Source organism: Chinchilla lanigera, unplaced genomic scaffold, assembly GCF_000276665.1.
Source record: "Chinchilla lanigera isolate Chin_1 unplaced genomic scaffold, ChiLan1.0 scaffold00050, whole genome shotgun sequence".
Classification (NCBI taxonomy): Eukaryota; Metazoa; Chordata; class Mammalia; order Rodentia; family Chinchillidae; genus Chinchilla; species Chinchilla lanigera.
The window spans coordinates 13,068,309-13,089,770 of NW_004955451.1; the positions used below are offsets into that span (position 1 = coordinate 13,068,309).

The window sequence follows — 21,462 nt, forward strand, 5'->3', positions numbered from 1 at the left end:
ACCGGGAACCGAACTCACGACCTTGCGCTTGCCAGGCAGGCGCTTTTGCCGCTGAGCTAAATCCCCAGCCCCAGAAAAGAGTTTTTATAGATTGCTATTACATTTAGGCATGTATGATTTTAACTTAGTTGAGGTGGAATTTACAAAAAGCAGGTTGTACTAGAACCTCCAGCCAGGGTTAAAATGCCAGCATTTGTGTTAAGAACCATGTCAGCTGCCATGCACCGTGGCACATTCCTGTCGTCCCAGCAGTCTGGGAGGCTGATGCAGGAATAGCAAGTTAGAGCCCATCCTGGTCAATTTTGGAAGACTATGGATGGGGGAAGGCTGGGGATACAGCTCAATGCAAAGGCCTGGGGTTTAATCCCCAGTGCTGTTAAATAAATAAACAAAAAAAAGCTGGGGACATACGAGGTCCCAGGTTCAATTCCCAGTACCGCCAAAAAGAAAAAATCCTGTGGGCAGTGTGGAATGGTTCTGAAAGGACCAAGGTGTGTGAATGCAGCCTGCCCTCCCTTGTACTGAAAGGTTTTTGGATGGGTTTGTTTGTTTGTGTGTTCTTTCTTTTTTTTAAGTCGGGGTCTTGCTGTGTGATTCAGGCTAGCTTTGAACTCACTGTCTAGCCCAGGCTGGCTGAGAACTCCCAGCGATTTTACCTCAGCCTCCCAAGTGCTAGGATTACAAGTGTGGGCCACCACACCCAGCAAGGGGTGTAGGTGAAAGGCACCTGCATTGGAACCACTTGCATCTCAGTGAACCTCCAGGGTAGCGGAAGATCCTCACACTTCTGTTTTTCCCTGTGGTAACATTTTTCTTTAGTGGCTGCTGCAGCCTAAATTGTTTTTCATTAAAAATGTAATCAGTGCTTAGTCTAATGGTTGTGGCTTCTTTATTAAAGATGAAGTAAGGGTACCCTTGCCTCGTTTTTTAATAATTTTTGTTGTGTGTGGTGCTAGAGATTGAACCAGAGCCTTACACATGCTAAGCAGGTGGTTGCTCTACTATTGAACTGTATCCCCAGAGCCCTTTTTTGTTTTTCTTTCTCACTTTTATTTTGAGACAATGACAGTATCTCACTAAACCTCTTGTTTGAGGCCAGGCTCAAACTTCTAGTCCTCTTGCCCTGGCCTCCAGAGTGCTGGATTGCTAACATGCAGCACCACATTTGTTGCCTTCGCTTCTCAATACGGGATACCTGTAACGTGAAGAATTTTTGGAGTACAAGGCTCATGGCTATTTTGTGTACCAAATAAGTTATCCCTCCTGTTCAGTCCTTATATGGCACATAGTAGGCCATACACGTAGTAGACCATTCAGATGGAATGAATGAATAAATGAATAGGGCTTTGAGATCCATCCTGAGAACTTCACTTGTTAGTCAATAGAGTGTCATAATGTGCATTTATAGAGTAGTTGACCTTATTTGTGGTGTGGCAGAGTAAAAGCGTTTCCCTTGGCATGCTTATCCCACCTCTGCTCACTGTACTTGCTCTGGAATTGCACACTGGGAAGGCATACAGACTGCTAAGGACCATTTTAACTTAGGCTCCAGGTTTGGGTTAAGCAGGCTGTATCGACTGAATATTCTCTGTTTTAAAAGTATCTTTAACTGAGGCTGTAGCTCAGTGGTCAACCCCTTGCCTAGCATAGCATATATGAGTCCTGAGTTCAATCTCCAGCACCCTAAAACAAAAGTTATCTTTTTTCCCCCAATAAGTGTTTTTATTAGTGCATTTAATTTTGCAAACTATCAAGTTTCATTCTAGCATAGAACATGTTGGTTTTTCAAGACAGGATCTACTGTGTAGCCCAGACCGGCCTTGAAATCTCTTATCCACTGACTCAACCTTCCTAGTACTGGGATTACAGCCTTGAGGCACCAACCAGATTTACTTTTAACACTGTGATCATGTCCACTCCCCCAAAAGTGATCTTTAAAAAAAATTTTTTTTAAAAGTTGGGCAAGGAACCTGGGATATAGCTCAGCAGCACAGCCCCTGCCTGGCAAGCATGAGGTCCTGAGTTAAATTCACGGTACCAAAAAAAAAAGTTGGGCACAGTGTCACACACCTGTGATCCCAGCATTCTGGGAGAATGGGGGGGGGGGATTGCAAATGTAAGCCCAGCCTAAGCAATTTAGTGAGATCCTGTTTCACAAAAAAGCATGAAGATCTGGGGATGTACCTCCGGGCCTCAGGCATACTAGGCAAGCCCTCTACTATACAGAGCCACATCCTGAGTGTTTTTAGACAGTCTGAACAAACCTGGTGGCACATGCATACCTGTAACCCCAGGACTCTAGAAGACTGAGGCAGGAGGTTTGCAAGTTCAAGTATGATTTCAGCAGCTTAGTGCTACCTGTCTCAAAATAAGTGACAGGAACCCCTTGGTTCTCAAGGCACGCCTTCTACTGTGACCCTGTTGAAACTCCTACAGGGCTTTGCCCAAGCCATCTTAGGGAAATGAAATGTGCAGGCTGAAGCTGCCCATTTGAATTTCCATTTTCCCCCTTTTGAATTGAAGGGGAAGGGTGGCACATGCCATTAATCCAAGCACTCTGGGAGGCTGAGGCAGGAAGATCACAAGATCTCAGCTGGACAAGTAAGCCAGACACTGTCTCAGAATTCTGTTTTTTGAGACAAGATGTCACCGTATCCTTCAGGCAGGGTTTGAACTGCTGATCCTCCACAGGCTCCTCCTGCCTCAGTTTCCTGAGTGCTGGGATTACAGGCTTGCAGCACCACACCCAGCCCTGTCTCAAAAACTTAAAAAAAAAAACTTTTTTTTAAGGAGTGAGGTGTGGAAAAACAAAAGAAGGGCTGGCACTGTGGTTCAGTCTGAAGAGCCTGGATTCAAGCTCCAATACTGCCAAAAAAGCAAGGAAGAATCTTTAGTGCCTTTGTATAGAGTTGAATAATGAGGATTTCCCAATAGCAGTGTTTATTGAAAAACTGAATAGCCTTTCCAGGGTTAATTGGAAAAGTCATGCAAATAGGAACAAAATGTAGATCCTATCATTATTTGAATTGTATGACTTGTATTGAATCTTTCTGGCCTGTAGTGTTTATGATTTGATGGCCAGAAGGGGGCAGCCTAGTTGTCTGAGATTGTGCCTTTCTCTTTACTATAATATATGCTAGTACCGCCAGGGCCTCAGAACTGTAGCATTGGGGAGGTTGGTGTCAGTAACTGAGTTTTCTTAAGTGTGAATGCTTCTGTTTCTGTTTTTAATTCAACACACTCATAATTTTTCTCAAACATACAGTCTTACTGCCCCCCTCCCTCAGTACTGGGGTTGAACCTAGGGCTTTTGTACTGAGCTGCTACCCCGGCTCCCTCTTATCTTTTGATTTTGAGGTTGGGCTTGAATTTAACCCTCTTGTCTCAGTCTCCCAGTGCAAGGATTACAGGCATGCACCACTACCCCGGACTCCCTTTCCTCCCCTGTCCTTCCTTTTCTTCCCAGTGCTGGGGTGGAGAGCAGGGCCTTGGTACTTGCGAGGCAAGCTAGATTTTACCACTAAGCTAGGCCTCCAGCCCTCGTTTTGCTGTGATGCGTGACTCTCGGGGGTACAGGATAATGTTTGATATGTGTTCCCAGTGTAGTCATAATTCTAGCCTAGCTCTCTAATCCACACCCTACCCCCACGCTGGGTGTTGAACCCGAAGTCATCACAATACATGGTAGGCAAGTGGGACCTACACTTGACCCTCTTAAAATCATTTTGATTTCACCAAGTGCTTAAGAATTTCTTCAGGTAATGCTGTGTCCTCTTAAGATTTGCCAGATTACTGAACCCTCTCAAGCCAAAGCTACACCTGTAGTTTCATCGTGTCAGCACACTCAGAACAGTTAGCCACGTGTCTGCACACACCTCAGATACAGTTAAAAACGCATTCATATGCCAGGGTTCCTTTGAAAATGAAACTCATGCTCACTATTTGAGTGGCACAAGTTCACATTTTCCATTCAGTCCAAGTTTCCTGTCTGGAAAGCATTTGCTTCACAAATAGCCACAGATAATAGAGTAGAAACAGTTTTGAAGCATGACTAGAGCCAGGTGTGGTGGTGCACACCCGTAATCCCAGCACTTGTGAGGCTGAGGCAGGAGGATCGTTGCAAGTTCGAGACCAGCCTGGGCTACAAAGTGAGCTCAAGGCCAGCCTGAACTGCATAGCAAGACCCTGTCTCAAAAAGACCAAAAAAAAAACTGTCTGAAAAAGTGGAAATTTTAGCCAGGCATGATGAAAACATGCCTGTAATCCCAGTAGTGTGGGAGGCTGAGGCAGAAAGATTACAAATTCAAGCCCACCCTGAACGATTCATTCAGGCACTTGGTAAGAACCTGCCTCAATTTTTTTGTTGTTCATTTATTGTTTGTTTGTAGTTCAGGCTGGCCTTGAATTCACTATGTAGCCCAAATTGGCCTTGAACTCAGTGATTCTCCTGTATTTAGTATAAAGTCTCTGGGTTCAATCCTCAGTGCCCCCCCCAAAAAAAGAGCAGATCTTCATGGAACAATGGCAGGGATGCATTGCAACTCATAAAAAGGCAAGCTGAAGAAGTACAGTGTCTGTTTTTGCATGCATATATATGTGGAAATGGAACAAAATCGTGTTTTCATGAGTTGTGGGCCAGGGGCCTTTGATTGACTACATTAAAACTAGAAAAAATAAAAATAAAAAAAATAAATAAATTTCAAAACTATACATTTGATTTCTTGCATTGGGAGTGGGGTGTAGCTACCTGTAACTTCAGACCCTCTAGGCAATTCTGATTCTCATGCAGGTAGAAGTGTATGTTCTCAACTCAGAGTTTCTATTTTGGGGAGGGGGGAAATGATCAAAGCAAGTTACATGTATGTATAGATATAGCAAAATGAACCCCATTCATTTATGTAGCTGATATCCTAATAAAGGAAGTTTTGGGTTTTTTTTTTAGTATAGGATATTTGAATCACAAGAAAATTGACCTCGCTGGGCATGATGGCACATGCCTGTAATCCCAGCCATTGGGAGGCCAAGGCAGGAGGATCGCCATAAGTTCAAGGCCAGCCCAGCTACACAGTGAAACCTTGCCTCAAAAAAAAAAAATTTAACCTTGTTTTTCAATAATCCAAACCATTGTATGAATGTTTTTTACGGTGGGCTTATTGTTAAAGACTGAATCATACCAGGGTTTTCTTTGAAATTGAGACATTTTCTTATTGTCTCATACCTACTACATAATAATAGTTATAGTGAAAATAAACTTTTTGGTGTTCACAAAAGGAAACAGTTTGGTTTGCCAACTTCTCTTGCTTTTGCTATACTAAGGCCTAAACCTAAGGCCTTCACACTGAGCTGCATCTGCAACCCTTTTTTTTTTTTTTTTTTCCTGGAGACACAGTTTCACTATGCAGTTCAGGCTGGCCTTTGTAGCCCAGGCTGGCCTTGAACTCGAAGCAGTCCTCCTGCCTCAGCCTCCCGAGTGCTGGAATTACAGGCGTGCACCACCACGCCTGGCTCCCTTTTTTAAATCTTGAGACAGGCACTTACTAGCTTGCTAAATTGCCCAGGCTGGCCTCCAGCTTGCTATCCTCCTGCCTCAGCCTCCCAGAGTGCTGGCATTGCAGTGTGCATCTGGTCTTGAACACCTAGGCTCAAGATAGCTTGCTGCCTCAGTTACCCACATGCTGGAACTCCCAAGTCACACTCCCCTGCACTGGCTAAGAGCAACCTGTTAGATGCTTTAGCCCAGCCTTCAGCTGAAAGCCCTGTTTTGGAGGTCTGCTGTGTGGCTTGGCATGTAGAACTTGATTTTCCAGGCTGGCAAGGAATTGGTCTCATGAATGTTCCTGAGAGTTTTGTGGTAGCATCTGGGCACTGTACCCACACTGGCTTCTCTGTTCCTTCTCATACCCTTCACAGTACAAGTAGCAACTCTTCAGAAACAAAGTGGTCCGACAACGTCTGCTGGCCTCCTGTCTTCTGCCCTGGAGAGGCAGCATTGCATCGGGCAGAGTGGCACATGCTTGTGAGTCTGGCACCGAGGCAGGAGAGTTCAAGACTACCCTGTCTCAAAATGCAAAAGCCGAAGCCTTGTTTTTGTAATTTTCTGGCTCCCACGGGCAGAATGAAGGTTTGACGAAGAATAGCACAAATGCCCTTTCTTTTCTTAAAAGAGTTATGGGTTAAAGATCCTTGCTTCCGGAGCCTCAAACATGCATTCTATGCTGAACCACAGCCCAGTCCCTCACTTTCCTTACAAGAGACAGCATGCCCTGTGTGCTCTGAGGCCTGCGTAGTCTTGACCTTGGCATCTGCCCCCTGCCTCAGACTCCCGAGTAGCTGGGACTACAGGCTTTTGCCACCATGTCTAGCTTACTTGCTAGATTTTTAACTTCAAAAATTCTGCATCATTTAATGCTTGCAGTTAAAGATTCAAAACTCGAGGCTGTGTTGTTTAAAAAAAAAAAGCTTTGTTACTGCCTGCTGTCATAAAATTAACAAGGAGTACAAACCAATGAAAAATCATTGGGTTTTTAACACATTCATACCTTCGAAGGTGTTTTATGAAAGAAAACCACTACTAGTCTCTTCCTTATTTACTGTGACAAATTATTGAGAGGTCTCATGTCCAGACACCTCTGTGAGCTTTTTCTGCCCCGGGCCAGAGGGGTCTTCCGCATGGGCTTCTGACTGTGGTGCAGCCGGACTGCTTGCCTTGCTTTGCTGGTGGTCCTCATTGAAGTGCTAGGCTGTCGTTTGTGTGACCCTAAGCGACTTACTTAATAATCAAAACCTGTTCTATTTGTGAGGCAGAAACAGGAACAGCTTATCTTGAAGGGTGGTGGTTTTAAGGATCAAAAGAAATAAACTGACAGTATTTGGTAAACTAAAGTACAAGGCTGGCTATTTATCTCAGCGGCGCAGCGCCTGCCTGGCAGGCTTGAGGTCCTGAATTTAATTCCCAATATTCTACAGCTTTTTTTTGTTTTGTTTCTTGGTTTTTTTTTTGTTTTTTTTTTTTGTTTTGTTTTGTTTTTTTTTTTGTCTTTTTGAGATAGAGTCTCAATATGCAGTTCAAGCTGACCTTTAACTCACTTTGTAGCCCAGGCTGGTCTCAAACTTGCAACAATCTTCCTGCCTTAGCCTCCTGAGTGTTGGGATTATAGGTGTGTGCCACCACACCTAGCTCTCTACAGCTTTTAATTTCAATTAAATTTTAAAAGATTGTGTCAAAAAAATAAAGTACAAAACCTAGTGCCAAGTAATATTTTTCTAGGAACTTTAAAATGTAGCAGACTTCATAAATATTTAGGTAAAAATTATAGCAACTTAATTAACTAGATATGGGGGTCTACAACATCATTGTTGAACCTTAATTCAGCGATACTGAGCCTTTTAGAGCTTTCATTGAAACAAACAGGCCTCTGTGGCACCCGTGCCATAGGTTCCCACCACTGCCGTGTCACCCACGTAAACAGTTGGAGGTCCTGTATGTGCCAAGCTGGGTGTAGCAGCAGTGCATGCCTATAATCCCAGCATTTGGGAGGCTAATGCAGGAAGATTTTGAGTTCAAGGCTAGCGTGGACTAAATAGTGAGACTCTGTCTCAGAAAAGAACGAAAAGAGGGCTGGGGATTTAGCTCAGTGGCAAAAGCGCCTGCCTGGCAAGCGCAAGGTTGTGAGTTCGATTCCTGGTACCGGAAGAAAAACAAAAAACAAAACAGGAAAACAACGAAAAGCAATGTGTACTGTAGAGTCAGACTTGCACGTTACCACAGCCCCCTAGGAACCAGCTGTCACTAGTATAGTAATTGTCAGTGCTGCCAGTATAATAAGTGCGGGGCAGGACCTGGAACAGAGGGAACATGTCTGACTGACTGATCGCTGTAGTGGGGTTGGACCCAGGACCCTCCCTCTGTGCTGCATCCCTAACCCTTTCTATTTTGAGACAGGTTTGAATGCTTGCTCAGTTGCTCAGGCTGGACTCAAACTTCCAGTCTTGTTTCAGCCTGCCAGAGTTCTGGGATTATAGATGTGCACAACCATAGCTGGCTTGTTTTCTTAAAAATTTTTAGGAGAATTTCTCCCCCTCTCCATCCCATTCCCCTGTCAGCCTTCTCCCCTGACTTCCTATCTTCTGGGACCAGGGAGGTCCCAAACTGGTACTGTCTCAACTCCTTCCAAGCAGTAACTCCTTGTCTTAAAATATCTTCCACCTGTCCTTTAACCAGTTTTGTCAACTTTTGTTTTACTGATATCTCAGAGCGCCATCTACTGACACAAAGTGGTCCTGAGAAAGCTTTGAGCCTGCCAGAGGTTAGAGTTGGATGAAAGACTGAGGATAATAGGTTCACAGGGACTTCTAAATTTTTTGTGGGAGGGCAGAACTGGGGCTTGAACCCAGGTCCATGACACTGATCTACATCCCCAGCTCATTTTTTAATCTGAGATAGAGTCTCACCAAGTTGCCCAGGCAAGCATGAGCTTGCAATCTTCCTGCCTCAGCCTCCCAGGGTGCTGGCATTACAATCATGCACTACAATGCCCAGCTGGACTAGAATTTTCATTCTGGAAAAACTTTAGATGTTGCCCAACCCATTGATACAGTTTGGTTTTGTTCTGAGCCTAGGTCTTGCTATATAGTCCAGGCTGGCCTGGAACTTTTGATCTTCCTGCCTCAGCGTCCAAGGGCTGGGATCACAGGCATGTGCCACACCTAACTCAAAGCCCTCCTGCCTGTAATCTCAGCTAGAGCAGGAAGATTACAAGTTCAAAGCCATTCTAGGCAATATAACACAAGACTCTGTCTCAAAATCAAAAGGGCTGGAGAATAATCTAGTGCCCCTAAGTTCAAGCCCACAAAAATAAATACACAGAGATCCTATTTGTGGTAGCTGCATTTTTCCAAATTACTGCTGTGCTCCAGCTTAAAGACTTGTAGTCATTCTGGCATTTTTGTGCGTATTCCTCAGCCTTAGAAGTAATTGTGAAATAAATATTTTTAAATTGTGAGCTTCCATAATGTAAAAGAATTATGAGTTGTAAGTATTTACTGGTGTTCAGGGCAGACTGAGGGAAAGAGCTTCTCAGGAGCTTGCGACCGTGCAGACTGTACCACATCACAGATGACGTATCGGTGAGAAGACAGCCATGTGTGGCGGCGCACACCTGCCGTCCCAGCACTGTGGGAGGCTGAGGCAGGAGGATGGCAGGCTTGAGGCCAACCTGGGCAACTTTGTGAGTTAACAAGACCCTACCTCAAAAAATAAAAAGGCTGGGCATATAGTTCAATGCAAAGGGTTCAACCTTCCTGGTTCCTGCAGTAAATTCAAATCCAGCACTATAAGGTAAAGCAAAACATCCAGAGAATGGAAGAAGGCATGTATCAGAATTATGTGTAAGTCTGACGTATATGCAGCATTTAGGGTTATTTGTTTGGAGAGGTCTCACTATGTACCCAGGCGGGCCTTGATCTCAAGGTCCTCCTGCCTCAGCCTACTGAGTGCTGGGATGGTAGGTGTGTGCCACTGAGCCCCACTTCGATTTAACGCAGTATTTTAAGAGCCATACTCAATGGCAAGGGGTTATCGGGAGCTCTTCTGGATCGCAGGGCCCAGGCGCAGACGTTTGCGGGGGACACACAGGGATAGACATCTTGCCGTTTCGGCAGTGAGCAGCCACAGCACTCTGTAAGCAGCATACGGTACCAAAGTCACCTGTGGTGGCCCGGTCCTGTCACCATCCAGGGAGTCATCCAGCCCGTGTGTCCTGACGCCTTTTCCTCCTGTCCCGCCGCAGCAGCGTCACCCTTCACACCAGAAAGCTGGCGGGCACCATGGGGAAGAAACAAAACAAGAAGAAAGTGGAGGAGGTGCTGGAGGAGGAGGAGGAGGAGTACGTGGTGGAGAAGGTGCTGGACCGCCGGGTGGTGAAGGGCAAAGTGGAGTACCTGCTCAAGTGGAAGGGCTTCTCCGAGTAAGTGCCGCCTCCGCTCCACGGGGGGGACGGGAGCGCCCCGAGGGGCCGTGCGTGCCTGTGTGTGTGTGCACACCTCTGTGCGTGTGTGCGCACGCGCATGCACGCTGTGGCCCAGTCCACAGCTTCAGAGAGGAGTGGTCAGCTTTTCTGCACGGCCGTCTCTAAGCTCAGAGTGTACTCACTGCTCACGCGCACGCGCCTCCTCGTTCCTATCTGAGCCAAAGCGTGACCGGCTGTGCCCTCCGCTTTCAGTGAGGACAACACGTGGGAGCCCGAGGAGAACCTGGACTGCCCCGACCTCATCGCCGAGTTCCTGCAGTCGCAGAAAACGGCACACGAGACAGACAAATCAGAGGGAGGCAAGCGCAAGGCCGACTCTGACTCGGAAGACAAGGGAGAGGAAAGCAAACCAAAGAAGAAGAAGGAAGAGGTAAGAGCGGCGGCGGCGGGAGCGCGCGCCGGCCTGGTGTCTGCTGCCAGCGGCCACGGCCTGAGCATCGGGGCCGGTGCTCTCCCTGGCCTCGCGGGCCTCAGCAGCTGCCTCCCCGCGCTGGGGCGCCGCAGGGCGCTGGTGCTCGCCCAGTTCCGGGCTCGCCCTCGCGCCGGGGCTGCGGTGCAGGCGCAGGCGCAGGACAGGCAGAAGGGCGAGGGAGCCCTTCCTTGGAGGAGGTGGCTTTCAGCGCTTTGATCGTCAGCGCTTCTTACTCGGTGCCTTTGGGTACTTGTCTTGAGGATGGAGAGAGTGGGGAGCAGATGTTGTAATCGGGGTGTGCTCCACGTCACACATGAGAGACCGAAAGGCCCGCTGCCTGGAGCCCGGGTGGCAGTGAAGTACACTGGCAGAATTTTTATAACGGGCACCAAATGGCAGCGTAGCTCTGTTCTTGCTCACAGTCCCATTGAGATAAAATTGTTCCCCCTCTGGTTTTCAGTCGGAGAAGCCACGAGGCTTTGCCCGAGGTTTGGAGCCAGAGCGAATTATTGGTGCCACGGACTCCAGCGGAGAGCTCATGTTCCTCATGAAATGGTGAGTCTGCCTGGCTGTCTTCCTTCTACTCCTCTGTTCCAGGCAGAGGAAAAAGCTGGACCTTCAGAGTGCCATGTGCCAGTCCGAAAGCTCTAGGATGGCATAGTCCTTTGCTAGTGACCCTTGGCCTGGCTGCCAGCCTGGACTCGTGAGTTACAGGTAGGGACCCACAGGCTTGGGAGAGCTTTGCTCTTTTTGGTTTTTGGGGGTGTTTTTGTTTTGAGGTGGGGAACAAGATCCATAAAGTGGAGAGGCTTTGGGATGTAATCATATTTCAGTTTTTTAAGTGGAGGAAAATATGAAATGTGACTCCACCCCCTCCTCTTCCACCTCCTCCTGATAAAGATTGGGCTGGCCCGAAATCAAAAATTCTGCAAAACTTTGATTAGGAAAAAAATTGTATTCCTGCAGATTCTGCAATTCCAGGATCAGCCAGCAGGGGTCAGCAAGGCCTTTTTACTGTCGATCCCATGAGTCTGCTTTTTGCCCATTAAAATACAAATGCTAGTGGTAGTAATACAGGCATGCATCCCTTAATTACAGGGCAACATCTGAGGACGCGTTATTAGCCGGGTATGGGGAGTGTGTGCCTTTAATCCCAGCACTTAGGAGGCTGAGGCAAGAGGGTTGCCTCGACTTTAAGGCCAACCTGAGCGACAAATGACAAGACTCTGCCTCAAAAACAAAAAGAAGTGCGTGGTTAGGCCATTTCGTTGTTGCACAGCCACCACAGAACGTGCTCTACATCTCGCCACATAGTCCTCGATGCCGTCACGGCACGCAGTGCCACAACTGTCTTAGTCTCAGCGGAAGGAGCGCGCAGCTTCTCCGTGCGTTGTCGCATACTGTGCGCCGAGCAGACCGTGTTGCTGTGCCTTGGTGTGCCTGAGGGTCGAGTAGATTCACTTACACCAGCATCACCGCGGGTCCCTGAGGAGTGCTGTACCGCGGTGTCGCTGGGTAGTAGGAGTTTTAAGCTCCCTTCCTGTATGAGGCCACTGTCATACACGAGCTTTGTTGGTGACAGAACATCACACCTGTGCCGCACCTGACTACAAAGCAGCTTGACGTCGTTACCCTGTACCGAAAAAGAAGCCCTTCTTCCCTTTGTCTTCCTAGTTGAAGATGTTTGTGCCTGCTCTTTTCCTCCGTGCCAGGTCTTATTGTCTGTAACATACACACTGAAGGGAGGAGGTGTGCTCAGGCAGGTCCTCTTCATTCCGCAGCACCAAAGAAAAGAACACAAACTAAATCAGCACAGGCAGGAATGATTCTAGCGAAGGCGGAGGAAGGTAGCGCTTTCATGGCTTTGTCTTTCTGTGGGTCTGGGCCTTCTGAAACTCCGCTCTGGGTCTATGACCCAACCCAGGAGAGTTAAAAGTTCGAGCCCAGCTGGGGGAGCCCCTGTAGCTCAGCACTAAAGTGTTTGCCTAGTATATGGGAGGCCCTGGGGTCATTCCCCAGAGTTGAAAAAGAAGATGGCTGGAGAGGCCTGACCAGCACCACTAAAAAGGCCTGTGTCACTAGCTCTGTTTTCTTTCTTGCTTTTTTTTGAGACAGTCTTGCTATGTAGTGCAAGCTGTCCCTGAACTATGTAGCCCAGGCTGTGCTCAAACTCAGCAGCAATCCTCCTGCCTCAGTCTCCTGAGTGCAGGGACTGCATGTGTGCGTCACTACACCTGGCCTTTTTTCTATTTCTTTTTCTCGCCAGTACCGGCCGGGGATTGAACCCAGCCCTGAACAGTGCCTCCAGCCTGCCCACCCATCCACATTTTTTGAGACAGGGTTTCATAAATTGCTCAGGCTGGGCTCAAGCTTGGCATTCTTCCTGCTTCAGCCTCCCTAAGTGCTGGACGTACAGGCATATGCCGTGGCCATCCGTGCATCCTACATCTGGCCCTCTTTTAACTGGCGCTTGCTGGCCTGTATTTGAGAAAAGCTCATTTCCAACGGGCTGCATATGGAAGAAAGAGGGAGGAGTTCATAAGTAAGTGCAGTTAGAATGTGCTTTTCTGTGTGTGTGCCTGGTCTGAGTTACGGTATTATCTCTGTATTGCTTAAGATTGCATCCCTTTCTTTGGCATCCACAAGTTAAGATGAAGTATTAACAGCTGGGCTTGGTGGTGTACACACCTGTAACCCCAGGACACTGGAGGCTAAGGCAGGAGGAACAGTATGAATTCAAGACCAGCCTGGACTATATATCAGGACCCTGTCTCAGAAGACTCCCTCCCCAGAAAACATGTTAGTTATAAAACCAAGTTTACTTTTAAAAGTGACCTTGCCAGGCACCGTGGCACATGCCTTAAACGTCAGCATTCTGGGGGGCTGAGGCAAGGATGGTTGCAAATTGGAACCCAGTTTGGTAACGTGGTGATGTAGCCAGAGCTTCAGGATAAAACTAAAGGGCTGGACAGGGGGCCGAGGATACAGCTCAGTGGTACCAGCGCCTGCCTGGCAGGTGCAAGGTCCTAAGTTCCATTCCCGGTACAAAAAAATAACTTGGGGGGAAAAGAAAAAAAAAATTCGGGAAAAGCTGGCTATAGTGGCATGTGCCTATAATCTCATTTGCTTGAGAGGCTGAGGCAGGAGATTCATCTACAGGGTCTTGGGGTTTTTTTTGTTAACTTTCTTAGGAGTTCAGATGGAACTGAGTCAGCAACCTAGATTTTGACAAAGATTCCCCAGATACCGAAGTTCAAGGCCAGCCTGAGCTAAAGCAAGACTTTTTCCCAAAGAAGTAAACAAGACCCATCTCTGAGGGGATTTACAACAGAGTGTCGGGGGGGGGGGGTCTCCCCGTTGTCACATGACTACAGGGCTGCTAAGGCTTTGGGGGCCACATTTTCACCCTCCGAGCCTGGTCCCGCATCTGGGTTGTAAGCCCGGCCCTGGGTGGTTTGTGCCATGTGCCACCAGCTTGGTTCAGAGTCTCTGTGCTTTTGTCTGCAGGAAGAACTCCGATGAGGCCGACCTGGTCCCTGCCAAGGAGGCGAACGTCAAGTGCCCACAGGTTGTCATCTCCTTCTACGAGGAGCGGCTGACGTGGCACTCCTACCCCTCGGAGGATGACGACAAAAAAGACGACAAGAACTAAACCTTGGGGACCAGCCCGTCGCCTCCGGCTGGGTCTCCAGGGGGAAGGAAGGCACTCTGCTTGTCCAGATACCGCACAGGTGGCTTGGGAAGATGTCCTTTGAAGAGCCAGTATCGTTTCCATGCCTGCTGCAGCCCGGGTGCTGACCAGCCGCTCCAGCTGTGCGGGCGCACCCGCCCAGGCAGGGCGGCGGTCACTGCGGCCACTCTGTGCTTTGCTGGCCGGCAAAGGGCCTTCTGTGAAGGACAGAACTTGCAGGAGCGGGTGCGTGGGAGCAGAAAGATACTGTCGTCTTCAAAGAGCATCTCCGCAACCCACAGCCTTCTTCCCGATAGTGTTCACGCCACATTTTTACAGCGTAGCATGTGTGTAGTTTTCGGCTATTCCTGGTGTATTATTTGGGGGGGCGGGCGGGAGGGAGTCGGGAGGGCTGTTCTGATGACAGTGTGGGCCCTGAGTAGGGAAGTGGTGAACAGTGGACAGAACAACTTAATGATTTGGTTCTATGTTCAGAATATTTTACCTTCTCAAAAACTGTCATTGGCACCCTAAATGGGGACTGAGAGAGACTGGTTAGAAGCTGTGAATGCCCGAAACCCCCCAGCCCAGGGTCCCGGTGGGGCCTGAGCGCTGTCCCCAAGGACTGAGCGGCTCCTAAGTTACCAAAGCAGCCATTGTGGAGACGGAGACAGACTGAGGCGGGAACCCCGGGGCGCATCCCCAGGCAGACCCTCCCGTCTCAGCGGTGCTAATTCTTCGGTTAGACGAGAGGCCCTTTCTCTCCCACCAGGAAGTTAGGACAGGACAGCTGCTTGTCCATCCACGCCACGGCGGAAGTGCTAGGGGAGGGCTGAGGAGGGGAGCAGAGCTGGGGACAGTGTGGCCCAGATTCTTAGGGTAGAGATTTGGGGCCTTGGGATTTTGAGCTTGGAGTTCTGAAATCATTAGTGACAAGAGTTCAGTCACTGACAGCACAAACTTCATTGTGTCCGTTCAAAGGTGGAGCGATTTCAGAAGCCCTGGTCTCAGGAGATTACCTTTCACATTGGAGCAGTGGTTCAGTTTAAAACACAAAGCCAATTTTCGGGGGGGAAAAAAACTTGAGCGTTAACACTGCTACCCAAAATGCTCTGCCTTCAATTATGAGATCCAGCAGTTCTTGACATTGTCTTGAGCTACATTGTAAAGTCTTTTTAGGCATGTGTTAGATTTCTGTGAAATTTTTCTTTAAATGTAAACTTCATACTACACTGTCAGTTTTTGTCGTAATAAAAGTATAGATTTATAATCCGATTTGTGTCTTGATTAAGTCTTACCAGAAATTTTTATTATTGCCTTGTGGATTGCACCTGTTGGAACTAGCTTTCACACTGGATGGTTTTATTTGTTGAACACTAGGCTTGAAAATCTGGTGCTTGGCCTGAATTCATTCTCTCCAGTATTGGTGGCTGAACCAGGAAGTCAGAGCTACCCACCTCCCAGCCCTTTGAGACAGGGTCTCATTAAGTTGCTAGAGTTGGCCTCAAACTTTCAATCCTCCTGCCTAGCCTCTGGGGTAGCTGGGATTACAGGTTGCACCCCCACACCCAGCTCTTGATGCTACTTTAGGATACAGACTTACGGAGCATTTATAGTTGCTGTGGGGATTGTAAAGACTGTCACACCGGGCTGGGGATGTAGCTCAGCAGCACAGTGCCTGCCCAGCAAGCACGAGGTCGTGAGTTCAGTTCCCGGTACCAAAAAAAAGCGTCATTGATACATTGCCGCGTTGCTGAGGATTGCTGCGGGTTACCTGATACATGTACAGTATTTAGAAATGTGGGTTTTACAAGACAGGTTTAGGGCCCTATCGTGTAGAACAGCTTGTATGGCATTGGTTAAATCACCTCCAGTTTTCAGGAATTGCACTGTTTTAGCACTGAATTAAAATATGGTCAGTTTTTTTTTCTTTTTTGGTACCAGGAATTGAACTCATGACCTCCGGCTTGCCAGGCAAGCACTTACGCTGTTGAGCTATATCCCTGGCAATTTTTTTTCTTTTTGTTGTTTTTTGGCACTGGGAATCAAACTCAGGACCTTGCACTTGACAGGCAGGTGCTATGCCCCTGAGCTATATGCCCAGCCCTCTTTTTCGTTTTGTTTTGTTTTTTTTTGGTACCAGGAATTGAACTCAGGACCTTGCGCTTGCCAGGCAAGCACTTGTGTCAACTTTGGTTTTTTGAGACAGCGTCTTGCTATGTAGTCCAGGCTGGCATTTAACTTCAGTTATCTGAGTGTTGGTATTACAAGTGTGCGCTGCTGTGCCCCACTTTGTCTAGTTCCTTAACATTACCTGTAATTTTACAGCCAAAATGGGACATAGTTTATGTCATTTTTATAAAAGGAAAGCGCTCAGTGATTGGTGCTTCCCCAAACTGGCCTCAAAACTCCAAAGTCCTTTTGCCCCAGCCTCCCAGAGGCTGGAACCCATTGTGCACCACTGCCGGCATGACAGTGTGGGTCCGGGCTTTCAGATGTGCCGAGACCACTCTAGCACTCGGGTCTGTGGCGGTCCCCGTCCCGGAGCTTGCCGTCTGCTGCTTGTCCACGCGTGTCAGCAGATCTTCACGGCTCTGCGACCGCAAGTCTGCCTTACAGAGCAGTCCCTCACAGTAAAGGGCAAACAAGGGCGTTGCTACTCCAACACAATTTCTGGCATCCACATCTCTTGCCACAGGAGAGCCAGGTTATCCCGGTAATGTGAGCTGGGTCTTCTCGTGAGGACCCTCTCGCCTAACGCGGCCAACTGGACCCAACTAAGACAGGCCCAGGGCTTTCGCCTCTGGATCCAAACTATGAGCAAGTCAGGTGGCCACAGGCTATGCTCCAAGGTGTGCGCTGGCGGCGGGGCCGCGGGTGTGCAGACGTCGGGCTACGTGCTGTGGAGTCTTGGCTCACGGCCCTGAAATGTTGTTACCTGGTGCACCTGTGCTTGTCACTACCTACCAGCGTCTGGCTTGGCAAAAGTCTTGGCTTTCAGCACAGGAGGCAGTGGGTGCGTGCCCACGCGTGGGACAGGCTGCATGTCCACGCCAGGATGGCTGGCTCGGGTCTGTGGTCAGCACAGCACCCGGGCACGGCTGTGAGCGGCTCTGCCGTCTCCGAGGGTCCTGCTGCGCCCCCAGCGTGTTGAGCATGAGGATACTGAGCGCGATGTGATGGCCTGGAATTGATCTTGATCTTGACCTTGTTGAGCTTCCCACTGAAGAAACTGCTGAAGGCTGTATAGCGACAAAATCTGAAATAAACCCCTGCGGGATGAGGCGTGCACTGGCTGAGGCCAGCAGGCCAGGCTGAAATAGGAAATTTGGAATATGCGCAGGCAGTTCTTCCGTCTCTGTTTAAATAGCCCATGTTAAAATACTCACTGAGCTTGGTGTGTATGGTGCTTCCCACAGTGGATTCCTAGGTCTTGGTCGGCCCTGACCAAGCCGGCCAGGCCGCGGTGCGTGTGGCCTGAGGTCTGGCTGGGCCATTTTGGGATGCCTGGCCTTTGCTATCACCTCGGCCCCTGGAGGGTGAACATCAAGTCAAGTGTATTCATCAGACTTGTGTTTAGCACAAAGGGGAACAAAGGGGAGCTAACGCGGCGGGGCACACCTGTCAGCCCAGCATTTGCAGGGCCGAGGCAGGAGCAGCACTGCAAGCTCGAGTCCAGCCTGGCTACACGGCGAGTTCAAAGCCTGGCTGGACTACATAGTGGGACATCTCAAAACACTGACACAAAAAAGCAAAAACACCACGGAGCGCCAGCTCCTTTCCTTAGCTGAAAGGCCAAGCGAGGAGGCTTTGGGCTTTCACCAGGACTATCAGCCTCTGTCTGTTATGCAAACTCGGCTGGAAAAGCAGCAGGGTTAACCGCTCTGTGGCTGTTGTACACCCAAAAGGGGACCGGGGCTTCTGCCCTCTTCGGCGCACTCCCATGCCAAGTCCTCCCGAGACAACCTGTGCCGCAGACTCGACCAGCACAGGCTTGGGAAGACGCCGACAGGTGTAGGCCTGAGGCCTTAGGTTTCGCCTGCACCCCGGCTCCCTTGGCTCCCCGCACACTGTGAAGTTTAGAACCTGAGGTGGAGACGGTGACTGCCTGTGTGATAAAGGTGAAAAGGCAGTGCGTCTTGGGACCCTGACGAGATGGCAGTTCCCACATCTCACAGCTAAATGGGTCCGTGACAGGAAACGGCTTGACCACCCCGGACAACCAAGCACAGGTCCCACGATGGAAAAGCACGCTGGCTGGGAAGATGCGCTCCGGCCGCCAGCCGCATCCAGTTCCTGAATTTGTGTGCAGATAGCATCAGTTCAGGAACAGACGTCGTGCTCCACCTGGGCACCAGGCTGTACCCAAAACACTGTGGGTGTGAGCTTGTGAACGGTTGCCCGAGGTCAGTGCCTGCAGGTTTTCTTGTGGTTGTGGATTTTTGAGACAGGATCTGGCAGCGTAGCCCAGATGGCCTTGAACTTGTGATTCCTATCTTAGCACCCGCACCCAGGGAGCCAGCAGTCTCCTCCAACACCTGCCATACTGGGGACTGAACCCAGGACCTTTACGCTGAGAAAGGCTATCTTCAAGTTGCCTGGACTTGAGCCTTCATTCCTCCTGCCTCGGCCTCCCAGAGTGCTAGATTGGCAGAAGTCGGAAGGTGGGGTGAGGACACTGATTCTCTGCAAAGTGCTGCCTCCAGCTGTGTGCCGGAGAGAAAGTGAAGCACGGAGAAGTCTGACTCAGCCAGGATGCTAGGTCGGGGACAAGCCTGGCAGAGGCAGGGCTCCGTGGAGATGTGTGTGACTCCTGCTGCTCAGCTGCCCCTGCAGCGCTGGGCTGGCCCTGGAGGCTGTCCCCATGCCATATTCCGAGGCTGTCTCTGGACCACTGCTTCCCGGGTGCTGAGTGTCTCCAGCACCAGCTTGGTGGGGAAGCGCCAGGCAGGCCGATGGAGTCTGCACCGTCTCCTTCACACTGAAGCCACGCGCTGCGGAGGCCAGGGCCAGGCACGCTTCCCAGCTCACCCAAGCGGGTCACCCCGCGTGTGCCGGAACTGCCCCTCACTTCCGGCCTGAGCAGGGTTAATGGCAGCGGCGGTGCCCAGGCCTGAGCCCTCAGATGGCCTTCCAAGCAGAAAACGCTCTACCTGCCGCAGCAGGGCTCACCAACTGAGGAGGCTGAGGCAGAAGGATCCTAGTGAGCCTGGGCTACATATACATACAATGTCTCAAAACACAAAATTCAGCGTATTTTCCAAATTTAGGATTTTTTTTTTCCCCTTTTAACAATCAAGTTTTAGGTCAGGCCTATAATCCTAGCTACCACAGAGGTTGAGGCAGGAAGAGTGCAAGTTGAAAGGCCAGCCTGGACAACTTAAAAACGTAAAACAGTGTGAAGGGTTGGGGGTGCAGCTCGTAAAGCACTGGCCAGGCGCGCCCAGGCTGAGTTCCACCCCCAGCCCTCCACACACCGAGGTCCACACGTGACCGACCGCCGGTCAGGAAAGCGCTCCTTTTGGCAATGACAAACCCTCACCACCAGAGGCGGGAGCGCGGGAGCCCGGTGAGCTTAAGGCAGAAACCGGAGATAACGCTGCCAAACTGAACCCCACCGCGGGTGCTCTAGCAGCACTGAAGGCCAGTGCCCGGCGGGCGGCACACGTTCCTGGGAGCGCACGCTCACAGCAGCAGTCACGGAAGACGCCATGTTCCCAGTAAGCCCCCACCTGGAGGTGGGCCCCGGGCTGCAGCCTGCACCCAGAGGCGGCCCAAAGCCTCCGCCCCCAGGGCTGGGGTCACCGCAGGGGGCTGGTTTTGGTGGGCTGGACCCTGTGCTCCGCCTGCTTTGGCCTCCCGAAGGGCTGCGATTCCAGGCTGCACCGCAAGCCCTCCTCTCAGTGGTCTGATTTGAGGGAGACCCCTTCCATTTCGGGAGGTTATCTCCAGTCCTACACTGCAGGGCCTGTCCTGCGGCCAGGCTCTCGGCGACGGGCAGCGCGGTGACCCTAAGGCGAGCGCCTGCAGCCGTGCGGCGGGAAGGGCCGCTGCGGCCACGGGTGCGCACCCTGCAGCCCGCGGCAGGCGCACAGGCGAGGCGGGCTGGCGGGCAGCGCCTCCGGACGGCTCCGCCGTGCCAGGACTGCCCCCTCCTCTCCTGCCAGCCCCGGCTCCCCAGCACGGCCTCACTTGACGAGAATCCAAGTGGGGAAAAACTGCACTTGAGAATGAATCATCCATTTTATTTTATTTTATTTTGTCATGTGCTCACAGCATCTCTCTCTCTCCTCTCTTCTCCTCTCCCTGGCAGGTCAGAGATAAATTAAAAATAAAATCTACGAGGAAAATAATTTATAAAAAGCACTCCCAGGCTCTGCCCCCTCGTCCCTGCCGCTCGGCGGGGAGCCTTCTCCGGGCAAGGCTCAGCGCCCCCCGGCCCTCCCGCGGCCTGGGCAGGCGCCCTGAGTGGTCAGCAGTCACCAACACGGCCCCACCGCCACACCGCGGCCTGCAGCGACCCGGCCCCACCCGGGCGGCCCTCCAGGAGGCCGGCTAGAGCCGGCCGGGGTCTGGGGAGGGCACGCTCAGCCCACACCATGCACTTCCCCTTCTCCCGGAAAGAAACCCAGACCAGACCCCGGGCCGAGCAGAAACATCCCAAGTGTCCGCACAGTTACACGGAGTCTTTATGGCAAAGAGAACATTTAGCAGCTTTGAAGACTGGGGCATCTCCTCTCACGCAACACGAGCACGCTAGACCCTAGCGGTGGCGGCACCGGCCCTGGCCCTGGGGGCGCGTCGAAGCAAGGGACGCTAAGGCCCACGCGGCTGGGGCACCGCGCCTGTGCGTGCCACCCCGCTCCCCGCGCCCTCCCCGCCCCGGCACCGCGGCCAGGACCCTCCCGGGCTCCGGGACCAGGCAGGATGGGGATGGACAGTGCAGCGATTCCATGCAGGCTGATGGGACGGCGGGGGCACGGCGCGAGGCGGCAGTGGCAGGCAGTGGACATGCGCGTGCTGGGGCCGCTCCGCTCCCCTGCCCCGGGGCCCTCACCCAGCGAGCCAGGGTCGCCGGCTCGCGCTCCACTGCAACCCAACAGGCCCGGTTCCCTGAGGGACACCCAAGCGCAAGGACAGCGAGGGGAGCCTCGGGCCCGCCCCCGCTCTGCGGACCCCGGCGGGGAGCCCCGCTGCTCTCACCGCCATGGCGCCTCGGGTCTCCTTCCTTCCCGCTCCACACACCGAGCTTCCCGCCCTCCTCCGCTCCGCTCCCTCCCGCCACCTGCCCTCACGTCCCTCCACACACTTCCTCCGCGCCAGCCACACGGCGGCGGCTGCCCTCCCGCCGG

The 21,462-nt window shown here is 51.0% G+C and overlaps 2 protein-coding genes across 2 annotated transcripts in view; one reads left to right on the forward strand and one right to left on the reverse strand.

Annotated features, from left to right (window-relative positions):
* Cbx1 (chromobox homolog 1) overlaps positions 1 to 15,385 on the forward strand; it is a 17,066-nt gene extending 1,681 nt beyond the window's left edge. Inside the window, exons 2-5 of the mRNA XM_005394249.2 lie at positions 9,789 to 9,965; positions 10,221 to 10,398; positions 10,901 to 10,995; positions 13,948 to 15,385. Of these exons, the coding sequence (XP_005394306.1) occupies positions 9,826 to 9,965; positions 10,221 to 10,398; positions 10,901 to 10,995; positions 13,948 to 14,092 (558 nt within the window). The 5' untranslated portion in view covers positions 9,789 to 9,825 and the 3' untranslated portion in view covers positions 14,093 to 15,385. The remainder of the gene's footprint in view (positions 1 to 9,788; positions 9,966 to 10,220; positions 10,399 to 10,900; positions 10,996 to 13,947) is intronic.
* A 4,986-nt stretch (positions 15,386 to 20,371) lies between these two features.
* Nfe2l1 (nuclear factor, erythroid 2-like 1) overlaps positions 20,372 to 21,462 on the reverse strand; it is a gene marked incomplete in the record, with an annotated part of 11,160 nt that continues 10,069 nt past the window's right edge. Inside the window, 1 exon segment of the mRNA XM_013519413.1 lies at positions 20,372 to 21,445.